This window comes from Mauremys reevesii, linkage group 1 (assembly GCF_016161935.1).
Source record: "Mauremys reevesii isolate NIE-2019 linkage group 1, ASM1616193v1, whole genome shotgun sequence".
NCBI lineage: Eukaryota > Metazoa > Chordata > Testudines > Geoemydidae > Mauremys > Mauremys reevesii.
In genome coordinates, this window is record NC_052623.1 from 123,703,989 (window position 1) to 123,722,158 (window position 18,170).

The following is an 18,170-nucleotide window of genomic DNA, read 5'->3' on the forward strand; positions in this document are numbered from 1 at the left end:
CGTGCAATCAAGCGCACATCTCGTACTGTGGTAGTCCGAAGCGGCGTTGGAAATGTCTCTTTTTTCGTGGGGCGTGTTCAGCGGGGATCCAATATCCCTTCGTCAGTCCAGGGTGGAGATGAAGATGAACTTTTTGCCTAGCAGCCGCTCTAGCAGCGTCACCCGGGCATGGGGATAGGCATCAAACCGTGAAATTGCATTTACCTTACGAGTCGATGCAAAACACCTCTGTTCTGTCTGGGGACCAATACAATACTATGGGACTCCTCCATTCACTCCTCACCTCTTCCACCACTAGGCTAACAAACAGTTCCTCTCCTCCTTCCTCCACTGTCTCCACATCTGGGGGGCGCGCGGTGTGTGTCGCACTTTTGTGTCCTGGAATGGTAGCGATGTGGTGGTTTAACCAGACGTGGTAGTTCTGTCCCTCCCCGCCCTGCCAGCCATACGCAGGCGCCCTCCCCGCCTGCCCACTGGCCTGGGCGACAAGGAGGGCATCTCGGATCCGACCGCAGGATGGATGGAGAAAGAGGAAAGCCCCGCCCCTGCCCCGCTAGCCTGGCCCCTTCTGACTTGGCCCGCTTGGACTTCTGAGAGCTCCTACTCTTACCTTTCCCCCAGAGGACCCTTCCTGGCCTGGTGGACGCTCTCTCTGCTGAGCTGGATATACGGGTTGCCCTCTGCTGCCTCGCTCTCGGCAGGTGGCCATACCAGCATCAAGGATACCCGTAAGGGCTTCCCCGTATGCCTCCGTGAAGGGGGGAGGTTTCCCGTGGACTTCCAGGTTACCTTCCCTGCTCACCCTAGAGGAGTCCCGTGGGAGAGGTCAGGAGAGGGTGTATGGCCTCAAACTTCCTGGTGCCGCATACAAGAAGTCGCTGCCGAGAGTCGATCGAAAGTAGTCTAGGGGTCGGGAGGGCGTCTTCGTCCGGCTCTAAGTGCCAAGACTAAGCCATAATGGCTGCGCCAGCCATCTGCCTGGGGATGGTAGTCGGATCCCGGTATACCTACGCATGTGCCAGATTTACAACATGTTACTATCAGCACGTTAGGTGCGGGTCCGCCTTGGACCGCTCGCTCGATAGGGATAGTGGCATAATCAATCAATACCCTGATGTACTTATGACCCGCCCACCTGGTGGACGGCTCCGTGGGGATCCGGGCTAGCCGCGTCAAAGTATAGGGGACCCCACCATGGGGTACCCATGGAGTTTGCCAGGCCGCCTCGGGCATTCTGGGCAGGAGGCGCCCAGTCAAAGGGCGGGCGTGCATGGGGCGGGCCAAAAAGGGCCTCTCCACCTCCAGGCCTTCAGGAGGCTCTTCCTCGGGGGCAGTAGGTCTGAGCATCCCCCGCAGTGTGGAACGGGGATGGGTCCGAAGAACCTGGCCCTGGACTCTTTTTGCTTGGGGTCTTCTTCACCTGGGGGAGTAAGGCACCACCCGGAGTGGTCGTCCCGACCCATCTCGGATCGGGCCTCTGGCGGCAATAGCTGGCTGAGTTCCCCTTTTCTAGCTGTTGTTGCTACCCCACCGAAAGGAGTCCCATCTGGAGGAAGCCCCATCCCCCCGGGGCTGGGTGTCCTCTTCTCGTCCTCTGCTGTTGGCCCTGCCCCTTCTCCCTCCCTTCTCTCCCCTCTCCCTCTCCCGATTGTCCCTAGGGGTCCCTCCCGCATTCCCGGCCCAGTCCCGCCGCCGCTCCGCCTGCTCTGCCTCCTCCTCCAGGCCCTCCCCCTCCTGAGGAGCCCTCCGTCAGCCCCTGGCGCCAGCCCAGCGGCCAGCTGGCAGAACCCCACGCCACCCAGCCCGCGTGCTGTTTCGCCTCCCTGCTGCCAGACCAGGACAGCCCAGTTCACATCCACATGCATGCCACACCTGCTGGGGGCTGGATGGCACACCTGGGAGCTGATTGCACCTCCCTCCAGCCGGTCCTGGGCGCTCGGGCCGCCTGGCACCACCCAGGCAGGCCATCCATCCCATGCACCCTTCACGGCAGACCAATTTTCCCAGCCCGGGGCCCAAGCCCGGCCCACCAACCCGCCCATGACACCCCTTGCACGGGCACTCACTCCCTCCAGGCCCCCCCACCCCCTTTCAGCGGTCCGGTCTCCGTCCCCCCAGCCGGTGGGGTTGTGGCGGCCCTGCCAGGCTGTGGCGGGCGGCTCTCCCGAAGTCTGCCTCCGCCGCGCTACCTGCCCCCCGGGCCCCGGTCATCAGCTTAGTCGGGGGGGGAAGCGGGGGCTGTCTCCCCGTCCCCAGGCCCCTCCGGGCTGGGTGGAGTGTCGTGGGGCTCCCTGGCCCCGCTCTCCCCCCCGGCCTTTCACACCCCCCTTGCCGCCTGGTGGGCGAGTCCCCAGGGTCCAAGGCGTGGCGGGGGGGTCCTGGGTGTCGCTTGGCTCGCTTGCACCTGGGGCCTGGGCCCTTCGGGTAAGCCTGATCTGGTCTAGTCCACCCCTCGTCCGCTCCTCGTTCCAGTCACCGCAGCGGGTGTCGCTCCACCCATCCCTCCAGCCCCGGGGGCCCGGGGCCTCTGGGCGTGTATCGTCGCTTCGGCCACCTGGTCGCTAGTCTCCTCTCCGCTGGCAGCCCCAGCCCTAAGATGTGGCCTTAACTTCGGGTAGTGCCGGCCATCCCGGGAGCCTAAGTTCTCACTCGAACGCCGCATCTCGTTGTCTCGTCTGTTGCTGTCAGTTCCCGGGTTGCTCTCTGCCGCTGTTCCTGTTGCTGTTCGTGCCGTGCCTGCTGTCCTTGCTTGCTCTGCTGGAGCAGCTGCGCGGCTGCTGCTGCTGCTGTGTGCTGCTGGTCTGCTGCCTGCTGCTGCTGCTTCTCTGCTGCTGCTGTGCCTGTTCTTGCTGCTGTTGTGCCAGCTGCATCTGCTGCGCTTGCTGCTGCTGCTGTTGTGCCAATCCTGGTGGGCTGCCGTGGCCAGCCCCGCCAGGCAGGTTCAGGGCCGGGGGCTGGCCCACCCAGCTGCTTCTCTTGCCAGCAGCGCCGCCCCTGGGGGGGTGCCACCCCTGGTGGCCCGGCCCCAGCTGCCCCAGGCCCTGGGCGGTCAGGGTCGGGTGCCGGCTGTGCGGTGGCCCGCCCCTCTCTCGGCCGCAGGCGAGCGAGCCTGCCGCGGCGCGCCGCCCCGCGCCCCCTTGGCGCGCAGCCGCAGCCTAGCGGCCCGCGCGCCCCCGGCGCGGGCGGGGAGGGGCGGGCCTAGCGGCGGCGAGTCCGCGCCGGGCGGGGGTGGGCGCGCCCGGGGGCGGCGGTAGCGGGCAGCGCCCCGCGCGCGGCCGTGGGCGGGGGGCGCGGCCTAGCGGCGCGCCTTCGGCCCCGGAGCGGCGGGGCAGCGCGCGAGGCGGGCGCGGCGCCAGCGCGGCGCGCGGGGCGGCGGCGCGCGCGCTGGCGGCGGCGGGGCGCGCCGGGCGGGGCGGGGCGGGGCGGCCGCGTCGGGGCGGCCGGGCGGGGCGCGTGCCCAGGCGGCGGCGCGGTAGGCGCCTGGCGGGCGCGCCAGCGCGCGGCCGGGGGCGCGGGCAGCCGCGTTCGGCGGCGGGGGGGTCCAGCGCTTTGCGCGGGGTTCGGCGCCCCCGGCGGGCGGCGTGGGCTGGCGGCCGGCGGCCTAGAGGCCCCGGCGCGGCGCGCCTAGAGGGAGGGGGGGAGGGGGGAGCGGGGGGGGGGGGGGGGGGACGGGCTCTCTCCCTCCTCCCCTCTCCCTCTTCCCCTGATTGTGGCTTGCCGCCGCGCCACGATCCGCCCGGCCGCAACCCGCCCGCCGCACTGTAGGCAAGCACTCTGCTGCCAGTTCACCTAAAGTCCTCTAAAGTCCCCTACCCGGACGGACGCTGGCGTTGTGGGCGGTGGCCCCAGGCTCCTCCGGTCCCCCTCCTCCCCGTCCTCGGTCTGGCCTGCCTCCCCTGGCCCCGTCCGGTCCAGGCTCCTGGCTCTCCTCCGCTCGGAGCGCGCGCTGTCCCCTTCCCCCCTCCCCAGCCCCAGCAGCCCAGAGAGAGACAGGCTTTTATACTGCTGGTCTGCCAGTGCCAGCCAGCAGAACTTCCTGGGCGTGGCTTCCTCTGCTAGTAGAGAAGGGTTAACCCCTGCTGTACCAGTGCGGGGCTGCCCTGCCCCGTCACAATATGAAAGGAAATTTCTGATTATTTTAAGGTTTTTGAATATACCAATCTCCATAGTATCTAGGTCCAGAGACTACAGTACCTAAATATTAAGGGGGAGAATTTCAAAGGCACAAATGCCTTTGAAAAATCTCTGCCTATATTTTCCTTCCCAGAAGAACCATTTAAAAAAACCCAGCGCTGAGTATCATGACAAGTTAAAAGAAAAATTAAAAATTCTGAAATATTCCATTTCACGAGCTGCTTTATTAATTTTAAATAGAATTGTTCTTCAAAGATTTGTTTACATAAGATCAGACATACAGGGATACTGAAATAAAAGCTACTGGTTAGGTGCAAATCATTAAAAATAATTAAAAAAGAAATTGCCTCATAAATTTATGGCAAAATGAGGAAAAAAGATTAGTAAACTCAATTACTGTACAGTAGCACTTCAAATATTGATTGGTTTCAGGAGAATCAGATCTTTAAACTGCAATTACACAAACGAATCTCTCACCTACTTGCTTAACTGATCGTTTATTTGCTAGCCTACCTGATGAAAATGTATACCAAAGAATCACACATTCAAATTAGATTTTTCAAAAGCCAGAGAAATGGCAATACAGCCCATGAAATTAAAATTGTGTACAGCGTCAAGGATTGATTTCACAGTTTGAGTATCAATGGGACATATGATCATATACAGAAAGTATAGGTTTTATGTCAGAAGTATCACATTTATTAACATACAAACAATACTAAGTAACAATAACGTTCCCAACATACTAATTATTATTCAGATAAATCAAGGCAGAATTGAAATAATTTGTATTTCTAGCTACTCCATCACAAAAATTAGGTTCTTGGGATTCACCAGCTCAGAAGACCAATAGCAGTCACAAATGCTGCAGAAACAATTCTAGGAACTTCATGAGCCTTCTTCACATTTGTTTAGAGTGTGATAAGGCCTGCAAAGTGATGCATCCTCAGTCTCAGGACTGCCACTGTAATTGCTTGCTGTGATTCAAAGTAGTGCTGACAAGGGACCCATCCAATCTCTGGTGGACAGATGTTGTTCCGGTAAGAAAACGGTATTTTCTGAGCACAGGACAGCAGCCAGGAATTCTGACTATCTCTAGTTTTGGGAAAGTCACTTTCTGGGCCCTGCATACGCCCGTATGGAATGAGTAGAGGACATAAAAAGGGTACAGACTGCCCTGGAAGATCACAACTCTTTGCAGGGGAGTTCTCAGACCAATATAGAGCAGGCATAACAGCTCTGCACAGGCTCCTCAGTCTGACCCTGACAAATGAGAATGTGCTGGGGTCTAGAAGAGGCATGAGCGTCAAGCACTGCACTCTGGCTAGTCTGTATTGGTGACATGGCTCTTTATGGCATACAACTTAGAGTAGACCTGGCATGCTGTAAATTGCATGGGTGGGGACAAAGTAGGGACTCTGAACTGGGACAGAATTAGAGAGTCATAAAAGTGGGTTTCCCATCTCATGCGGCATGCCACCTCCTCTCTTCCTCATGCCCAGCACAGGAAAGGGTACTAAAGAACTTGGCCCTCTCTCTCAGCTTCCCTGTCTGTAAAATGAAAGCCACAGTGACTTCTTGACCTACTTCACACATTTAAGAAAAAAATCATTTTGCATAATAACATAAATGCTAAGTATTGATATTAAATCTTTCTCCATGCTTGCTATGGGAATGTTAGCTCAAATCCTGTGATGTGCTGCTGATATTTTAACAATGGGTTCCCACATCTTGCCCTTTATAGTGTGTGTGCTATAAAGAGGAGGGAGGAAGGACTGCACAATCTATTCATTTGTTTCCCATTTATACAAGAGTGCTGTGGAATGAGCCAGTGCCACATGGCAACAGACATATTAAGACTAATTTTACTGTACATACTGATAATGTAGCAGCATTCAGCTCCAATGAATTAATGGTGTGGGGTGGAGTTCTTATAGGGAATTTGGGGACAGGCTCCCATGGGATTTTACAATGATACTTAACATTTGGTGAAAAAAACTATGCTCTTCAGAAACATATTTCTGAGCCCCAAGAATAAACCATCTATGATGGGGTTGATTTAGCTGGGTCCAGAGAAGGGGTGAACTTCATTTTAGGAACAGAAAACCCACCCCTATGTTCCCTGTCATTTGGTTGTCTAAAAAGTGACACAGAGGAAGTGCCTCTGACATATCACTGCTCAACATTCACCAGGGCAAGTTTTTCAAAGGTTGTAAAGACTCTTCTCATATTAGTGAGACACATATAGTGACATCACATGCCAGGGGTTTTGGCCAGTACTTTAATAAGGACTGCTAGCATATTGCTGAGGGAATTACAGGATGCTGCAGTTGCACTAGACTTTGAAATTGCAGGTGCGCATGCTGCTGACAACTTAATTGACATTGAAACCAGGACTTGGGTATTTAGTGCTTTCTGAGTTATTCTAGGAGGGGGCTTTTGTTGAAATAAATGGAAGTTTTGTCATTGACTTCAATCTATATTTGGTACTTACATGGGCCCCATTACTGCAGTATTGGAGTGCCTCACAATCACAGCACCCCTGTGAGTTAGGGAAGTGCTATTATCACTATGTTACATATGATTAATACTCAAGTACAGTCACTAGATTAAGTAAAACTCAAGCTAGTTTTCCAATCATTTCATACAAAGCACCTCCTAGTCCAGACCTCCTGGGTTTGTTTGTTTATTTGCATGCACAATGCTGTTGTGGAGAGATGAATGCCAACAAGAGAGCAGTGAGGCAACTTTTGTAGCTCGTGCTCTCACTGGCTGAAAATACACCATTAAAATACATGCATGCTGTACCATTAAAGTTAGAGGGACATACTGGGACATGGATTTTTAGGTAGAATTTCCAACTGAAATTGATTTGGCCCACAGACATGAAAAATAGTTATTTTCTATGTTGAAAACCAGCTACAGAAAGAACAGTTGAAAATGTGACACAAAAACTAAAATACAATACAAGTCATTAAAAAAAAGTAACATTTGCCTGCCCTACACAATTACCAAATATCTCCATTTTCAAATACAGGGGAAAATGTAGCAATAACTGCATAATGGTATCTGAGGTAACTGTTGACATATCCTAGCAGTTTAATTCTAATTGCAGGGGAGCACCAGTCCTGCTAGAAGAAGAAAGGTTAATTGATTGGTGTGGTTCTGGATTGGTGAATCACTTATTGAGTTTAAACAAACCATTATCTTAAATAAAAATGAAAGATGTTGACTTACCAACTCTAAGAATCTCCTCACTACCTGTCTTTGTTTTAAATTGGTCTCCCCATCCAGGTTAGCAGTTTCTATATGACACAGCCCATCAGGGTCACTTGAAGAGAGCAGCAATATGTCAGCAGGTATGATTTCATTACAACGAAGCTGAACAAAGTCGCCAACTTCTACTTCTTTCCAATATCTGTTCATATATTTCTTTTCATTCCTGACAAAGAGACATGTACAGGAAATACATCAACACACTGACCAGGTAGGGATGTCTCAGTCTAGTCTGTTTGGATTTTAGGCTGGACCACAGAGTCTTCGCGAAAAATCACCAAGGTATTCTCAAATTCTCCCTTTTTAGAAAAATCACATGGCCACAAAAAGGGTGATGAAGAGGTCATGTGGCTAGATAATTATTAAGGGCTAGATCACAGGCTAGGCTGTGTGGTTTGGTGGTGGCATAAAACAGAACAAGACACCTTCCTTTCAGCCTCTAAATGGACTACCTACCTCGTGGGCATGAGTACATTGGGGTAAATAGGTTCTGTACACCCATTACTCCTACCCTTGACAGATAGGTTGGCCGTGGCTCCTCCCCCATCCCAGTACACCAATCAGTTCAGCTTAACTAGTGCAGGGGAAGGGGTTAGTTATCTGCTATTGATGAAGGCCAGTAATAGATTTGTACCCCACCTCCAGGGGCGAGGGTAGGACAGAAAGGAATTGGCCAGGCCTCTCTGAGGCACAACTCCTTCTTTGCACTGTTCCTGAGGCACCACAACTAAGTGCCACCCTGTATCAGCCCAGTCTAGCCTTCAAAAGAAGCAATGAAAATATTTGCACACATTGTAATGCAAATATATAAAAAGTCACTAACATCTTTGGGAATTACTCTTTAAAGAAATCCAGCATACAAGTGTTTTTCCTCTCCCCACTGACCACTAACAACTACTATGACTTATAAGGATGAACTTTTTGTGGTGCTGCATGTGAAACTTAGACCCAAGAGCCAAAAATACACAACCCAAATGAATTCCAGCAAAAAGCCCACTAAGCTAGCGTCACCACGAAAAACACAGCCACAAGTAGAGTGTGGGCAGAGGGCATTCTTGTTTCCTTAAAGTGAGCTTTTATAGTGACACTAACCATAGTGACATCTGTTGTATACAGTAGTTAATAGTCTCTCTGCCCAGCCATTGTAAACCTTCTATTTTGCAGCTGAATTTCCTTGTCACTTCAAAGATTTATCTAGTTGAAACATTAACATATATGTTGTTAATCTAAATCTGCTCATTAAACTCTCTATTTCTTTAAATGAGTTAATTGGTAACTTATTTTTGTTAGGAGCAGGGGGAAAAAAGAACAGGTGCCTGTTGAACTAACTCTAGTTAAAATAAAATGCTTTTAAAAAAGCATTAGTGTAAATTCTTCCCTTTGGTATTTTAAAAGAAATTTATTTTTAAAACAGCCAAGACATTAACTTTGCAAAACACCTACTGCAAATGGGAAATAGCTACTTTTGACACTTTCCTAAACTACCAGTACATAACACTTAATCAAATGACACAGCACAGTATTCTAGATGGTTGCCGTTGTTGTTACATTGCAATTGGCACTGCTGTTGTTCTTCCTTGACACCACCTATGCCAACAGAACAGGATTCTGAAATGGAAAAAAGTTTGCCATTTTATGTATTTTACATGTATTCCTTAAAAATGTTTTGTATATGAAGATCCTGAATAGATTTTTAACCAGGTCAAAACACAGAAGACCTGGTAACTTTTAGAATTACTGTTAAAGATTATGACCCAGATTTTTTAAAGGTATCTAAGTATTGCTGCATTCAGGGATTGCAACATCTAACTGGTTCAGGAGCCTAAAACTCATTTTCAAAAGGGATTTAAGCATTAGGTGCCATCCCTTTTTAAAATGAAAGTTGGGCTCCAAAACCCTAAGCACAGTGACACCTAAATACTTTTTAAAATCTGGACCTATGTATCTAATTCATCGTTGTTTTGACTCCACTGGTGTCAGAGTTACACAGCATCTATGTATTTATTTAGCATACACATCAAACAATAAAATGTCAGGTAATGGGGCAGGGGTGTATCTTTCTTAGCTGTCCCTTCCCTGTGCCCAGTTTATAAGAGAAGGAATGAAAATTATGGTTGTATCCTCTCTTTCAATAAAGATCACTACAGATTAATAAGAGCTCTAAGTGTAAAACATGATAGCCTAACAACGGCAGATAATTTTCACATTGGCTGTAGATACATTCCTTATTCCCTCCACGATCAGTCTGAAACTAGCATTTAACTTTTCCTACTAATGAGTATGAATTGCTTTGAAACCAAGAGTGCAGTAATGTAGTACAAATCACTGGATCACAGATCTGAAAGGTTTGTTAGCTATGCAGGCAGTAACTCAGAACACTTTCACATGTGACTGCTACTCTTGATCTTTTTTAATTTAACTATGGAAGTGAATGAAGTTCAAATGCATTTGTAATCAGTGGTGCTATATAAGTGTTACAAGACTAAAAATGAGACAACAGTCCTGCAGGCTATAGTGCCTAACAACTTTTAATTAATTTTTATTGTTTAAAAAGCATTGCATTTCAAGCATTTCCTAATCTCCCACACACTTGGCAACTATCACACCTGTATACTATCTGCCACAGGAAGGGAGATCTTGGACTAATGCCAAAATGCCAAATGCCTTGTTAAGGATGGATGTACTGTAAGAGTGTTTGCACACATGCCAGGGACACAGAGTAGCTTCCCCTTAATTAGGAACAGAGGAACTGCCATATCGGGTCCATGTAATCTAGTTCCTGCCTCTGACACCTTGTATTGAGCTGTGATACTCTGAGTACCTTTCCCAGACCTCAAGAGCACTGTGTAGCTCAAAAGCTTGTCTTTTTCACTAACAGAAGTTGGTTCAATAAAAGATATTATCTCATCCACCTTGTCTCTCTAACATATATTGTCTACTCATAGCTCCAGTCTTTCTGAGAGCCCCAGTTCAATCCCTCTTTCATATGAAAATCTTTCTGTGCCTCTGAGAACACAGTATTCCAGGTGAGGGTGTACCATAGATTTCTACAATGTGGCATTATAATATGTTGGCATTGTCTTCCATTCATTTTTATGCATTCCACCTTTAAAACAAACAAAAAAAATAATTACTGCTGCACTTTGAAATTCTATTTTTACTGAGCTGCTCACAATGATGCTCAGGCCTTTTTCTTGAGCAGTTACAGTTAATTTAGAGCATAGTAAGGTGGAAGTGTAGTTGTTATTCTCTTATGTGTATTTGCCAACCATGTTTTTTTTGTGTGTGCGCCATTGTACTGCTCATTTGTGAAATGGATAGGTGAAGGGTCTCCATGTCTTCTCTAGTGAATAATCTAAATTGTGCATCATCTGCAAATTGTGTCACCTCTCTTTTCACTATTTCTCAGCTCATTAATGAATACATTAAATTAATTGTGCTAAAATAGATCTTGGGCCACCCTACTGCGACCTCCCATGTAATCCTCTGCCACACTGAAATCTGTCCGCACATTCCTAATGTGTTCTTTTCTCATAGCCAGTTTCTAATCCATGACAATACTTATGCCTGTCACCCCTGACTTTAACAGCCTCTTGTGAGGAACTTTATTTAAGTTTTCACAAAGCCTTTGACAAATGTCAGATGGCTCTTGTTTAGCCACTATTTTTGACAGGCTCCAATAATTCTAGGGAGATATAATTTTCTTTTAGCTTATAAAACTGGAGGTGTAGATAAATGCCTCAGAATCTAGGTATTATGATGTACTACTGCCAGGCTATGGTACAGAACAAATGCCGTTACTGATGCATTATGGTCCTCACTCTCCAGCTCCAGACAGCAACTGACTGACTCTAGCACTGCAGCTTCTTTTATATGGCCCTGCTGGGCCCTGATTGGCTGCTCCCTGAAGCCTCTCTGATTGGCTGCTTCCTCCCACAGCCACTCTAGGCAGCTGGGACAATTTCTCTACTGTTCCTTTCTGAGATGGGGTATAGTAGGACCCTGAGGCCTGCAGCTGGGGCCTCTGGGTCTAGCCCACCCCGTCACAAACACTAAGCATCTCCCTACGTACACTTTATGTGGTCTTCAAAGTCTTGTGCAGGCCCTTAACACTCAAATTAATTTCACACCACCCCCATTCCAAGATTACCTGCTGGCTAGCTTTTGAAGCAACAATGGCCTTCATTTCAAAGGAGGTCAGATGCTTTAGGAGGTAGAAAACCAATCCCTAAAGGACAAGATAAAGGGGAGAAACAAAAACAAAACAAAAACCCACCAAGACACCACTTGGATCAGTGCTGCATACCAACCAATTCCTTCACCTATTCCCTCTCAGGATGACATCAAATGGTGTGGGACAGGACTAAAAATATTAGGTCAAGCTCTGCCATAAAAATCCTTAAAATCCACTTAAATTAATTTGGCTACAAACGCAAAATTGGTGACAACATTCAAGATAGTCTTTTTTTTTTTTAATTGTTGTGGTAGAAGTTGTATTGTTACCTAAACAGTAAAAGAGAAGGTGCCAGATATATAAGGTAAGACAATACCACAGAAGACAAGCAACAAAGCTATCCCTGAGCCTAATGTGTTTATTACTTAAGATTGAACAAGCTAAATAGCTACAGACACATGCTGAAAACCATTTAGGTAAGATTACAGTGCTGTGGCAGAATTAAGGAAAAACATGTAGTAGAAACTAGAACCAAAGCAGGTTACCAATGTCCAGAATATTTCTCTGTTCCACCATAAACCATAACATCTGTTTCTAGGGTAAGATTCGCAAACAGAATCTGAATCTGATACTAATTAGATAGAACAGATGAAGAAAATATACTTCTCTTGAGGAACTTCTAATAAAAAGGGCAGGACCCCTCCACGACAGAAGTTACTAAATGGATTCCTTGTCTTTAATATTATATTGAGAGTCTTAACATTTTTTCCCTTGTTCATCGTCCTCTAAGAATTTACTATCAATTAGCAACTGAATAGGTACATAAAATATGTTAAACTTCTCAAAAGAACAAGGAGTGTGTATGAATAATAAGACATAAATGTGCCTTTTAATGAATTTCAGAGCTTCTATCTTTCTTGTTACAAATCAATCTAATTTCACTTGCTCTGAGAAACCTAACCCCCGGGAACCTCAGCAGCTCAGGTTTTAGAATCTGAAACAAATGCTGATTTTTTTTTGATTTTTTTTTGGCATAGTGCTATCTTCTGTACTGACAGCAATCTTACAATTGTTCACTGTAATGAAACATTTGATACCCGGAATAAATGATTTTTCAGCCAAGAAACTTAGTATTGAGATAACAAGATTAAATTTAAAAGCAGAACACTTAATGAGATCTGACATAAACAGAAAAAAGAAACACTAGCTGCCAACAACTGACTTTCCGCTCAGAGTATTTTTTTAAGTTACAGGAAGCATTATAGTTGGATAATAAAATCCCCTCAACGTATATTTAGCGTTTATTGTTTTAAGCGATAGAATTTTTTACAGGTTTCAGAGTAGCAGCTGTGTTAGTCTGTATCCGCAAAAAGAACAGGAGTACTTGTGGCACCTTAAAGACTAACAAATTTATTTTAGCATGAGCTTTCGTGAGCTGTAGCTCATGCTAAAATAAATTTGTTAGTCTTTAAGGTGCCACAAGTACTCCAGAATTTTTTACACTTCTCAATTTATTGCTGCAAATAGAAATAAATGAATATCCTCCTCCCAACAAGCAGACAGATTGTGAAGAAAGACTGCCTACTGTATAGTTTCATTGTGGCTAGGTGTCATGTTGGTGCTCAATAGATACTATATAGTAATGTGGGGAAAGTGTAAAAATTGATTGGGGAAATTCGATCTGGCCATGGAAATCCATGCATTAGTCAACTTCAGGCTCGACTACTGCAATGTACAGTACCTGGTGCTGAAAGTCAATGCCACACAAAGTTTCAGATGGTATGATACATTGCAGCCCCTCTCCTAAGTAAGGCAGGGCAATGAAAACATTTCACACCATTGCTCTACACACGCAGTTCAGGCTCTCTGTCCACTTCTACCTTTTCTGGTGTAGGGCCTTGATCCTGATCTTCAGGACTCTGAATGGTCTTTGTCCAGGATGTCTTTGGTCTTGTCTACATGGAGTAGCAATGCTTACCAGAGGGGTATGTTTTCTAAAGCACACCAATGTGTTACTCACTAACTGGTCTGTGTAGAACCTGCTGGCATGAACTAAAAATTCCATAGTGAACATTAAGGCAGTGCTGTTTCAAACAATGTTAGATTAACACGCAGTAGGGAACTTTTAGTTGTGCCAGCAGGATCTACCCAGGCCATTTAGCATGCAACACACTGGTGCACTTTAGAAATCACTCCCCTCTAGTGTGCACTGCTGCTCTGCATAGACAAACCCTTAAGAATCACCTCTTAGCAACAGTGACATACCATGACAGCTGTGCTCTTCAGGTAGTAATGATACCCAGGATGAAACTCACAGTTGCAGGGGACTGAGCCTCCTCAGCAACAGGCTCACACCCATTGAACTCCCTCATGCTGAATCATAGAGAGACCATACACCTTATTATTAAATGCCTATATTATGGTAGCACCCAAAGGACCCAATTGGGATTGAGAACCCATTGCGCTGGGGACTGTACAAACACAGAGGAGAGACAATCCCAGCCCTAAGCAAAGCCATGATTCTTCTAGGACACATTAGACCTAAATTATGTAGCAGGCACCCCAGAATTTTAAAGCCCTCCTCCCTTAAGCTCTCTCCCATTTAATGTTCTCTCCTAGTTTAGTCAGTGCAATATAGTTTAGGATGTTTATTTGAATTTAAATCTCAAATTAAATTGCTTTTGGCTGCCCCATCATTGCATAACTTCCTTGCACAGTACCTTTACTGTTTATTTTGATCCTATCCAATCACACCTACACTAATCTAACCAAGTGGGCATTTTTAGTCAAACACTTAGAGAGTTCTTCATACTGGTTCAGAAATCCAGAACGTATTGGGTTGTTTTCACTTCATATCCTAAACCATAAGCGTAGCATTGCTGTGCCAAGTAGGTGGTTGAAACCACCTTTACAGTTTGGGACATGGACACCTAAATGGGACAAAACATAGATAGCAGTTTGTAAAGAAATGGTAATTCACGAGAAGAAAGGCACTGCCTAATGCAATATATTATTTTTATTTTTAAAACATTCCAAATCTTCCAGTTAAAAAAATAATCACGGAAAGAATTCTATCAGTAAAAGTATTTCCTTGCCAATTACACACACAGACCTGCTGTAGATGTTGCTATCCTATTTGCAAGAATATTTCTTCACATATCCTCCTGCACATAACTGTGCCATGCAAAGATATCCCCTTTAGACACTGCTTTGAAACCTAAACATTATCTAACCATTCGACTGTGTAAGCAGAAAATAAACCAGAAACTATTCTGGCTCAATAACTCCAGTTCTACGTTAATGAGCATTATTAAATCATACAGAATTTCATAGTTTATCTTTACTTAGAACGAGACAAAGTGAATGAAGTTTCAGGATTTCCCGTCCTTCCTGTTCTTTTTGTTATGTTCCTGTAAGATTAAAATGACAAGAGTCCCTGCTCCCTTCCATTCTTTCATTCATCAAAGAGAAAGTGGAAATAGTGTAAACCAAATTTTAGTTCAGGATCTGCAAAAAATTGCCCCTCCAAAGGCCAGATGCATCTCAGGCATCTGAGCTTGTGATGTTCTAAGTTTGGTTCAAGTGAGATGGAGCTTTGCATGCTGCTATCTGTAAGTCCTCTCAGGTTGGATCTCTATATTAGAGTTCCAGGGGATAGCCGTGCTAGTCTGTATCCACAAAAACAACAGAGTCTGGTGGCACCTTAAAGACTAACAGATTTATTTGGGCATATGCTTTCATGAGTAAAAAACCCACTTCTTCAGATGCATCTTTTTTTTACCCACAAAAGCTTATGCCCAAATAAATCTATTAGTCTTTAAGGTGCCACTGGACTCCTTGTTGTTTATAGGCCTGTGCCACACTTTGCTGTATCCAACATCACACAACAATAAATGCCTAGAAGGGATCACCAGTAAAAGAAAGGCAGAAAAGCACCATGACGACAGTCTTTTAGAAAGTACCTTACATGCGACAGTGATGCTGACTACAAGACGTCCTGCACTACACTTTAATGAGTCTTCCCTTGACCTGAAAGTATTTCTGGTGTTCTTCTCAAACTGAAATATGAATCTGTATAATTCTTGGGTTAGAGATTGCGAAGAACCTATGCCTGAAGCATCTCTCTCTGACACATTTCTTAATTCTTAACAACTTTTTTTTATTTAAACTCTACCACTAAAGAATTCCACTCCTCCTCCTATGAGATTTCATCAGATGGGAATGTGCAGAAAGAACAAAGCCTCACACTCTCTCTGTCACATCATAGCCATTGTCTACAATGGGAAAATATCACTCCGGATCAGAGCCAAGGTCCTTCTACCTCATTATCCAAGCTCAAAGGCCAGCACCAGTTGCTTCAGAGGTAGGTACAAAATCTTTGCTGTAGACGTTTATTGGATAACCAGCCCCCAGGAAGTTTCTTCCTAACCTTAGACACATAAAGGTTGCCTTACGCCCTGAAAAATGAGGCTGTTTATAGTCCTTGCAAAAGCCTGTTTTTTGTTTTGTTTTGACTATTCCTAAATCTCCCTCTGTTGTTATTTTGCCATGTAACTCCATCAGTGCTAGGGACAGTGAGGGCACATCTACACTTAAAACACTGCACCTGTGTTTTAATGAAGATGCTCTAAACTGACGGAAGAGAGCTCTCCCATTGGCGTAGTTAATCCACCTCCCCAAAAGGTGGAAGTTAAGTTGATGAGAGAAGCTCTCACACCAACTTGGTGCTGTCTACAAGGGGAAGTTTGGTCAGTATGACTACGTCGCTCAGGGGTGTGGATTTTTCACACCCCTGAGTGATGCAGTATTCTGACATTGGTCTGTAGTGTAGACCAGACTTCTAGCATAGATGCCACCAGCATTCTTACCACCATTCTGTCTAAACTAGGTCTCAAGTAATTGATGGTTGGTCTATGCTACTGCTTTTACTGTTGCTAGTGCCATTGCCAGGCCAAAGTCAAGAGAATTACCTAACATTTTCTATTTAGATCCAGTAAGATTTCCATGAGAAGACTGCAAGTTTAAATCCCGGGGGAGACCCTGATTTGAAACATGTGTTTCTATTTCCAGCATTTTCACATCCACAAGACTAGAAGGAGCAGTAAATAGGACTGGAACTTGCAAAAATCCTGTTCTTCATTGTAGTTGGCAGCACACTAGGCCTTAATTTGTACTCCAGTGTGGTGGATCTGAGAAGTATAGTTAAAGGCCTGGTCTACATCTAAGTCGAACCATATACATCACTGAGTGTATGAAAAATTTCAGACACTGTGTGACATAGTTAGGTCAACCTAACTCCCACTGTAAATGAAGCTAGATCAATGGAAGAATTCTCTTGTCAACCTAGCTACTGCCTCTTGAGGGGATGGATTTATTACAGTGATGGAAAAAACAATCTGTCGCTCTAATAAGTGTCTACAGTACAGCACTACAGCAGTGTAGCTGCACTGCTACAGCTGTTACCCTTGTAGAAATACCCTAAGCTGTATATTTAAAGCAGTAGTGATTTATCGTAGATTATGTGTAGTCCAACTTCTCTATATTTAGCTGCTATCCCAGGTTATGTTGTCTTTCCTTATCTTTCTGGATCACTGCTTGCCCCAACAAGACAAGAATAAGTAATGTGAGGAAAAGGAAACAGCCTCAAGCTATATTTCAAGTACTAAGAGATGCCGAAAGAACCATATTGGTCTCACAACAAAAGCATGTTGTAGAAGTCACCTAAGTTCTTTGACTATTTATAAAAGAGTCTCCAATACTTTAGTATAAAACAATAATGAGGTGGTTCCCAAGGAGGGTTTTTTTTGTTAAGGTTGGCAAAATAAAACTTTAATTCAGAGAGTATACAAAGAAGGAATGCCAATGAACCACCTCCTCCCACACCAAATATATATACAGCAGGGAACAGAGGTCAGTCCAAACTCTATGCACATAACTGCATATAATGCTATGATTCTTGAAGAGTTGGATTATGAAACCAAATCTCCATTTTTATGTGTGCCAGTTTTAAATCCAAAATGAATGGTGGCTTGCAAAGCTATGCCAGAAATAAAGGTCCTAATTGAAAAAAACTAAGAGCTACAAAATTTAATAATTCTATTATTAAAATTAAGTGAGTATTAGTAAGTATTACCAATGCCAGTATGCAACTTAAAACTAGAGCCCATATTTTTTTTTACACATTTCGAGTCTGCTGCTGAAGTAAAGTCAGTCTTTCTATCTATCTCAATAATGTGTCAGACTTGCTGGAGCCAGTCATTGAGGATAGGTGGATCTCATAGACTCATAGACTTTAAGGTCAGAAGGGACCATTATGATCATCTAGTCTGACCTCCTGCACAATGCAGGCCATACAGTCTCACCCATCCACTTCTATAACAAACCCCTAACCTATGTCTGAGTTATTGAAGTCCTCAAATTGTGGTTTGAAGACCTCAAGCTGCAGAGAATCCTCCAGCAAGTGACCCGTGCCCCATGCTGCAGAGGAAGGCGAAAAACCTCCAGGGCCTCTGCCAATCTACCCTGGAGGAAAATTCCTTCCTGACCCCAAATATGGTGATCAGTTAAACCCTGAGCATGTGGGCAA

General features: G+C 45.8%; 1 protein-coding gene across 2 annotated transcripts in view; it reads right to left on the reverse strand.

Moving 5' to 3' along the window:
• ATP10A (ATPase phospholipid transporting 10A (putative)) overlaps positions 1-18,170 on the reverse strand; it is a 208,626-nt gene that overhangs the window by 81,492 nt on the left and 108,964 nt on the right. For both annotated transcript variants that reach the window (XM_039520236.1, XM_039520235.1), the window contains exon 2: positions 7,372-7,576. In XM_039520236.1, coding sequence (XP_039376170.1) covers positions 7,372-7,560 — 189 coding nt within the window. In that variant the 5' untranslated portion in view covers positions 7,561-7,576. The remainder of the gene's footprint in view (positions 1-7,371; positions 7,577-18,170) is intronic.